The sequence below is a fragment of the Glycine max genome, chromosome 17, assembly GCF_000004515.6.
Source record: "Glycine max cultivar Williams 82 chromosome 17, Glycine_max_v4.0, whole genome shotgun sequence".
NCBI classification, from domain to species: Eukaryota; Viridiplantae; Streptophyta; class Magnoliopsida; order Fabales; family Fabaceae; genus Glycine; species Glycine max.
Window position 1 is genome coordinate 14,796,153 of NC_038253.2, and position 8,740 is coordinate 14,804,892.

At 32.1% G+C, this 8,740-nt stretch overlaps 1 protein-coding gene across 1 annotated transcript; it reads left to right on the forward strand.

The window, feature by feature from the left end:
- The first annotated feature begins 418 nt into the window (after positions 1–418).
- LOC100778240 (lysine-rich arabinogalactan protein 18) lies at positions 419–1,938 on the forward strand. The gene is made up of 2 exons (XM_014770119.3): positions 419–1,074; positions 1,703–1,938. The coding sequence occupies exons 1-2, from the start codon at positions 517–519 to the stop codon at positions 1,784–1,786; spliced, it is 642 nt and encodes a 213-aa protein (XP_014625605.1). The 5' UTR covers positions 419–516; the 3' UTR covers positions 1,787–1,938.
- The last annotated feature ends 6,802 nt before the right edge of the window (positions 1,939–8,740 follow it).

The window sequence follows — 8,740 nt, forward strand, 5'->3', positions numbered from 1 at the left end:
AAGTTAAATTTTTTTTTCTTAATCGACCGTTTTAGATTGCCAGGCAGATGCTTTTTTAATGTTTTGAAACGCGGTGTAGCCTGCTACGTCAGACACGTTGATCCAACGGCTAATGTGTGGTCCATGATGATATCCGTTCTGTACCAACAAAGCCCATCATCATCATCAACGTCAAAAAACGAACCTCATTACATTAAGAGAAAACTAACTTTTTTTAAATCATTGAGTATCTACTAATTTTTTATAACTAATATCTATTAAAGAATTTAATTGATGAATTTAATAGGTTTTTCTCTCTTTTTTCATATATAAGATTTAAATTCAAAATCTTATCTAACATATTCGAGTCCGATATCACTTAATCAAATATTATTATATTGTTGGTCGAGAAAACTAACTAGGTAGTCTCTATATAAACCTTTCGCCACATCTCTCTTACATACCATACCCCATCACTCTCTCTCTCTCTCTCTCATCCACACGAATCACACTCTCCACAGTGCGATTCATTCACCAATGGATCGCAACGGCGTTCTCTCTCTCGCATTCATCTGCATTGTAGTCGCCGGCGTCGGAGGACAGTCTCCCGCCGCAGCGCCGTCAAACACTCCGGCAACTCCCGCCGCCGCCACTCCCGCCCAAGCACCTTCCACAGTACCGAAATCACCAGCTCCCGTTGCTTCTCCCAAATCATCTCCACCAGCTGCAACCCCTGCATCTACTCCGGCGGCATCTCCCACCACCACCCCCGCCGCGCCTGCTCCGGTGACCAAGCCACCTGCAGCCTCTCCTCCTCCGGCGACTCCTCCACCGGCAACTCCTCCTCCGGCGCCGGTTCCCGTGAGCTCTCCCCCCGCTCCCGTGCCGGTGAGTTCTCCACCCGCTCCTGTTCCGGTGGCGGCGCCAACCACCCCTGTGGCTCCCTCTCCGGCTCCGAAGCATAAGAAGAAGGGCAAGAAGCACGGTGCTCCGGCTCCTTCACCGTTGTTAGGACCTCCTGCGCCACCCACCGGAGCTCCTGGACCCAGCGAGGATGCTTCTTCCCCTGGACCTGGCACTGCTGCCAACGATGAGGTACTTCTTGTCTCTTTTGTACAATGTGCAATCAGATCTGAGATTTTTTTCGTTGGAGATCTCACATTCATGAGTAATATAAACAAAATAATGTATATAAGTGAAAAATATTTTACCATCGAGTATGTGAATCAACTTACACGAAAACATGGATCAACTCACATGAAATTGTTTAAGCTTTTTAAAGCTTAATCCGTATTCTTAAATTTGAGTGATTAGGTTAAATATTTTGGAAGGGAAAATTTGTGATTTAAAAAAATGAAAAATAATTTTTCACTATGAGTTAAATTATTGAGGATGAGTTCGGTTGAAATCCAAGTACTGAAACTCGTTTGAACTTAACTGAGTTTAGGGTTTTACACTTTTACTATTACTACACCAAACTGAAAGTGAACTCAGATGTATGCTTACGATGTGGCCACGCGCCACCATTGACGCATGGATTTGGTTACAAATTAGGGTAGCCTTTTAAAAAAATTTACTACTAATTTATAACAGTGGAGTAAATCTAGGATTTTGGTTAATGGTAATCAATAAAATATTAATTACTTCTTTCCTTTGGGCAAATTGTGAATACTTTAACATTGTTTAAATATGGGATCTGACATTTTTTGCTTTATATTTTCAGAGTGGAGCAGAGACCACCATGTGCTTGGAGAAGGTTCTAGGAGGCCTAGCTTTGGGTTGGGCTACCCTTGTTTTGGTCTTCTAGACAGGCTTTGTTGCTGTTATTAAATTCTTGTATTTGTATCATTTATTTCCTTTTTTTTTCTTTTATCTTTTGAGCCTGTATTGGGTACACATTACATTTATTTACATTGTTACCTTCAGACCCTTATTATTCGATTGCTGTCGTTGTCCTTACTAGTGCTTCTTTGCTTGGCCTTTTGTCTCGTTAGTTTTGGGTTTAGATCATTATTACTCTTTGGGACTTGTTGAGACTTGAGAGATGGATGATGCTAGTGGTCACCAAATTAGAGATCACAATTATACCTTCAAATATTAAAGTTATGTTTGAATTTTCTAGTAGAATTGAAATTAAATTTAGGAGCTGATTTTATGTAATTACAATATAGATAGTAAAATTAACCATTCTTACTTTTTAATTCACACTTTACATACAATTAAAACTTAATTTAATTTTCAATTCATTATCTTTGAATCATTATTCTTGGATGCACCTTCATGTTTTGCAGTGGTTTATCTCTATTATTTTTGTTGTTTCTATCATTATTGCTTTTACCATTAGCACTTAACAGTAAAATTTGAGTAAGAAGAAAGATATCTTCAAAAAGAATAAGAAAAAAGAAAATAATGACAAATATAAATAATATAATTTTTTTTCTCACTCTTGTCGCAAATCGCATGTCTCTGTCGTTGTCATTGACTGCGACGATCAATAATTACCCATGTTATTAACTATAGAGCTAATGCCATCAGTACCAGCCCTGCAGTTATAACACCACACAACTAACCTTAACTACGATTCGTTGGAAATATATGTGAAATTTAAAACACAAACTTTTTTTCCCCTTTAATGAATTCAGTTAGGTAAGGTAAGCTACTTCAATTGTGAATTTTCATTTGTTCATTTTTCGTTTCGTCTCTTTCCTTCCATCTTTATAATGTAAATCTTTATTTTTTAAAAAAAGCCTAAAAAATACTTTTAAGGTTACGGTTTACAAAATTAGTTGAAAAGTTAATTAATAGATAAAGATTAATCGAAAATAATTTTATTGAAACATAAGTATTTGATAAAATTATTTTTTTTAAACATTGATAAAATTTTATGTTTACCTTAAATAGAAAAGATTAAAGGAAAATATTGTAAATATTCAAGAAAAAAAAATATAAAAATTCATAATATGGTTCGTAAGATATTTCAATTATTTTCTAACTATTTTTATTAATTGAAAAATTCGGTTGAACTATTCAGCAAACAAGCTTTCTTTAGTAGTTTTAATTGAAGTAACATTTTTTGAAATGCACTTCTAGCTTCTAGATTTTTATATTTTTTTCTTTTTTATCCTTAATATTTTAATATTTTTTTGCTTATCTTTTTTAAATAAATCATGATTTTATTATTTTTTAATAATTTTATATTTTTCAGCCAATTCAACAATTAGTTTTACCGAAAACTTATAATTTAATAAATTAATTTTTCAATTTTCAGTTAGTTTTCTTGTGACACCCGCTACCCTTACAATTTATTTAAAAGATTATAAACACATAATAATAAAAGAAGGAAAAAAAACATGCAAAATTAATTAATAATTTTTCTTTTTAAACACATTTAATTTAAATCAATTCAAAAGGTTAAAGGTTCACATCCACTTAGTGAAAATATAATAGAATTTTTTTTAAATAAAAGATAAGATTATCCCGGCTCAAAACAAGGTCGTCCACTCTAAATAAATAATAAAAAGATACTAAAGTAGAAAAGTATAACGCAATTATATTATTCAATAAATCATAACATGCGAAAATCATAATATGCGAAGTAAAATCCTATGCCCCAATGTCACTTATCAGAGCATATTCCTATCACAGACTAAGTCTCTCCATCTCTAGCATGTGACTCATCATATGAAGTCTCACCTGAAACAAAGTGGCAATCAGCCCAAACACAAACACACACCGGGAGTGAGTTATCATATTCGTATATAATAAAACATTAGAGCATGTGAAACATATAATACTTAAAGCTGAATTTATATAAACAACATTACTACACAAAATCGCACACATTATTTACACCCATTCAAGTTTACACACTCCATAAAATAACATCAACCACAATTGTTAACTCAATGAAATTCAAACACAAGCGTTATGTAACAATTATACTAAGACTCAAGCCTATATGCAATGTGGTACCATGTCAGTGAAAAACAACACTGGGGCGCTTAGGAGTACATGACAAAGCACACCACACAATGGGTATACTCGGTCACTCTTACTAAGTAAGATCATAAGGTGACCAGTCAGGGTTACTCTGTTTTGCGAGAATGCCCCAACCACATGGGATCAACATGGGTTTAAAGGAGCATTCAAACCGAGTATCTTTACCCCCAAGGCCTAGACTCCGAAGAATCCGTTTGGGCCTCACCTTCCTGATTCAGGTCCAACCCCTAAAATATTTTTTTTTTGCACGCATACACTGTTTATGAGTTATATAATACCCACGACCTCACTCTTATATTTCAAACATATTTAACAAATTGCACTATAGTTTAACCCTTCAGGATCCTAACTAGGAATCCTACAATCTCCTTTAACACTGCGCATAAAAGTTCTCTCAAGGTAAACACTGGTCGGGTTACTGTATAACTCATAACTCACATGACAAGTAATATTACTACAAATATCAATCACACTTTCATTCACAACCATATTTCATGTCTACAGTTTAACATTTCACACTTTAACTAATTACAAAATATACTCAACAATTAAATAAAAATGTATCATAATAATAATAACATACGATATTTAACTTCAAGACTTATAAACAAATAACTATAAAATACACGTAAAATATATATATAAGTATATTATATTTAATATATATATATATATATATATATATATATATATATAACATATAAAAAGTATTAAATATATATTAATATAAAATAATCACAATAATATCAAATATATCATTAAGTAAATACAAATTATATATAACAATAAAATATATACTCATATTGATTTATATGAACAACATGTATACCTATATTCTAAATATATTTCAACTAAGTTACCAACATCAAGAAAATGCCTAATTACAATGTGAATACAACTTTAGTTAATTTTTTTAAATGATTTTAGCCAATTCAATTATCCAACAATCCCTACACATATGAATTTCATGACGAGAAATCACCCACGTGAAATAAAATATAAAGTTTGTAAAAAAAATAGTATCAATATATATGTACACGTATACACTGCGGTGTGAAAAAAAAATTTAAAAAATAAAAAGAATAAGATTGAAAGGCCAACATATCTGGTATAAACAAAATCACCACCACACAATTTTTATGCTAATTATAAAGAATTCTAATTCCTAAGGTACACACCTAACACAGGAACACATCAATTCTACAACAAACTCGCAACAGAACACCAATTGGTTCATCAAACACACTCAATCCGCGATTAAACATGAAAACATAATTAAACTTCATAAACACCCCAAAATAACCCAAAAATTGATCATCTAGGGATTCCTACACATGTTCATTCTAATCCCCAAGCGTGAGTAACTCATTCCTTACCTCGATGTAGTCGCTTAAATGTTCTCTGTTAGCAATTGTGGCGTCTCTAGTGCTCTCTAGAGCTCCTCCTCTGGTTACTCTGTTAGGGTTCTTGTGCGTCAGAAAAAAAAAAAGAAAGGAACAGAATATGTTTTCTAAAAAACTGTTGATTAACATTTGACTTATATAGTGAGAATTTATGACCTAATAATTTATTTATTTATTTATTACTTATTTATTTATTTATTAATTTATTAATTACTTATTAAAAGTTATGGCTGTTACATTTCTAATTAGTTTTACCAAACATAGCCATAAGCTAACATTTTAAAAGAAAATTACTAGAAGTAACATTTAAAAAATGATAAAAACTACGAAAACATTCATTTATCAAATGGTTAAACAATTTTTTCGACTAATAAAAAAAATTAGAAACTAACTAAAATGTTTTCTCTATCACACTCTAAAAGTAAATGGTTTTAGTTCTTACTATTACATAACTTCTCATGTGTTTTGTAAAACTAGCTAAGTTAGGAGTTGAAAAATTAAAAACTTATAAATTACTAATTGAATTGAAAGTGATTAATAAAATTAGCTAATAAGCTAACTAATAAATATAAAATGAAATTAAAGAACATATTTAATTCTTTGATTTCATAAAATCAGTAAAGATAAAAAAAACTAATAGTTTATAAACTAATTTATTTTTATGAGTTAGTTAAAGTAGCTTTTGAAAGTTAGCTAGAAGGTACTGGAATAAGTTATTCACACTCCATTATAATTGTAATCATAATATTTTTTGTTATCTAGCGTATGTTTAGAACAGTTGAAATCTTGTGATTTCAACTATTTTTTGCCCAAAATAAAGTTGTTCGCAAAATAGTGAAGATGTTTGAAAACATAACTGGAATTTAGAAAAGAAAAAAAATTGATGAGCTATTTTTTAATCTAAAAAGATGTAATTTATAATTATTTTTCAACATTTTTTTTCATACTCTTCTTTGTGGTATCACTACCAAAGATAACCATTCCCATTAGTAACTTATTATTATTATTGTATCGTCGGTTCAATACATTTTCCATTTCATATCAACAATACTTTTGTCTAATTAGTGAAAGAGAAAGGTGTTGGGTGTGATATTTTCAAAATTTCACATTATTAATTTTTTATTGTCTTCAAATATATTATTTTATATATTTACTACAGCCAATGTCATTTTGATTTAGGTAGTGCGATGAATATAATTTCTAATCACATTCCCCTAAAAAAAATTATAATCACATTATGAATATAAATTATGTTACATCACTTTGGATAAATCACCCTTCTGTTGTATTTTTTTTTACCTCTTATGTTTTCTTTTATGGATCAGAATCGAAGACAATGTTAGATTTATAGCAACTATCACAATCTTGATTAACCCTGAGTCACCCCTCCAAATAAAACTTTATTGATAAATATGCCAAAACACAAGGTGTGTGTATAATGTTGTCAACATCACGAGTTAACTTGCACGATCCCACGATTTTTTGGACTTCGATGAGTATGAAGTTTGTTTGGGATGAATCTGCGTTCTGTTTCAAGGCTTTTATTTCTTTCACCTCTATTTTTGCTTACTACATCTCCCAAAGGAGTTGAATAGCCACAAATACCATTGCCTCTCCCAAGCAGGCCCTGTCTTCACCCAATACAACGGTTGACCAAACATTGTTGCCGCTTACCGCAACCTTCTTACACCACCACCGAACCACCCTAACGCAAGAAAGAAAGCATAGAGTCACAAATGGAGTCGAGAACCAAGGAGAGGTGTAAAAATTACCCCATAAAAGTCTTTCTAGAATATACTTTGTAACACCTCATTTTTTGTAAAATAAATTAAAAAGAATTTTATTTTAAAATAAATAGAGTTTTAGAAAATAATGATGTTGTTGTAATTAAATAAATAAGAAGAAATAGTTTTATTAATTAAAATAATAGTTTTAAGGTAAATAAAATAAATATATTTTCTAAGAAAATAAAAAGAATGTTTTATTCATTCATTTGATAGGGAGTAAATGATGTAGCTTCATGTGAAGCTTGTAGGTCTTGGATCTTCTTCATCAATGGAGTCCTATGCTTCTTGAAGTTCAATGGCAACAGAATGAATAAGAAAGAAAGATGATTGGAGATGCCACTTCAAGGAGAATATGAGTCAAGAACAAGCTCATCACCGTAGAAAATCATGGATAAGATATTGAAGATAAGAGAAGATGAGTGAAGGGAGAAGGAGAAAAGGAGCACGGAATTTTATGTTTCAAATGAGATGTGGACTTTGAAGTGTAATTCTCAAATGATCAAAGTTGAAAAAATACACACACAAGGCCTCTATTTATAGCCTAAGTGTCACACTTGGAGGAAAATTTGAATTTCTATTCAAATTTCACTTGAATTTGAATTTGAATTTGAATTTGTGGAGTCAAATTTGGAGCCAAAATTTCACTAATTATGATTAGTGAATTTTAGCTATGGTTCAGCCCACTAATCCAAGATCAAGTCTAAGATTATCCACTAAGTGTGCTTAGGTTTCATGAGACATGTAAAACATGAAGAACATGCACAAAGTGTGACTATATGATGAGGCAATGGGGTGTAGCAAGCAAATGCTCACCTCCCCCTTAAGATGGTCCAAAATTTAATTGGATTGGACTTCTCCCAATTCAATTAAATTTATCTCCCAACACACACATCAAATAGTGCACTTAATGCATGTGAAATTACAAAACTACCCCTGATACAAAAATTAGTCTAGGTGCCCTAAAATACAAGGGCTGAAAAATTCTACATTACTAGGGTATCTTCCCTACACTATGAAGCTCTAAATACAAGACAAAAAATAATGAAACTTTAATCTAATATGTACAAAGATAAGTGGTTTATACTTAGCCCATGAGCCCGATATCTACCCTAAGGCTCATGAGAACCCTAGGGCCTTCTCTTGCATCTCTGGTCCAATCTTCTTGGAGTTTTCTATCCAATGCCCTAGGGGGTAGGATTGCATCATTCCATCCCCCTTGAAAAGGATTTGACCTCAAATCTAGAGGTTCTTGAAACTCTGGGCTTCTTCCCTCAACACCTGTAAAAAGAATAAAAACATATATATTAGTGGTGTTTTGTATGTTGGACTAAGGTAAGGTCTGAAAACCCATTTTCTGGGCATCTTCCCATGAGGGAACATGGTTCCTCACCAACTCAATGAGTGGTGCTACAAGTATAGAAAAATATGGGACAAACCTTTTGTAAATGTTTGTTAATTCATGGAAGCCCCAAATTTTCCTTTTACTTGGTGGAGTGGGCCATTCAAGAATGACCTTTATTCTCTTAGGGTTCATGGGAACCCCTTGATCACTATTTAAAAAATTAAGGAAAG

Bases quoted from the DNA above. Each gene is read 5' to 3' on its own strand.
- LOC100778240 (XM_014770119.3), top strand. From the start codon at position 517: ATGGATCGCAACGGCGTTCTCTCTCTCGCATTCATCTGCATTGTAGTC. The intron at 1,075-1,702 runs GTACTTCTTGTC...TTATATTTTCAG, and splicing joins GCACTGCTGCCAACGATGAG to AGTGGAGCAGAGACCACCAT.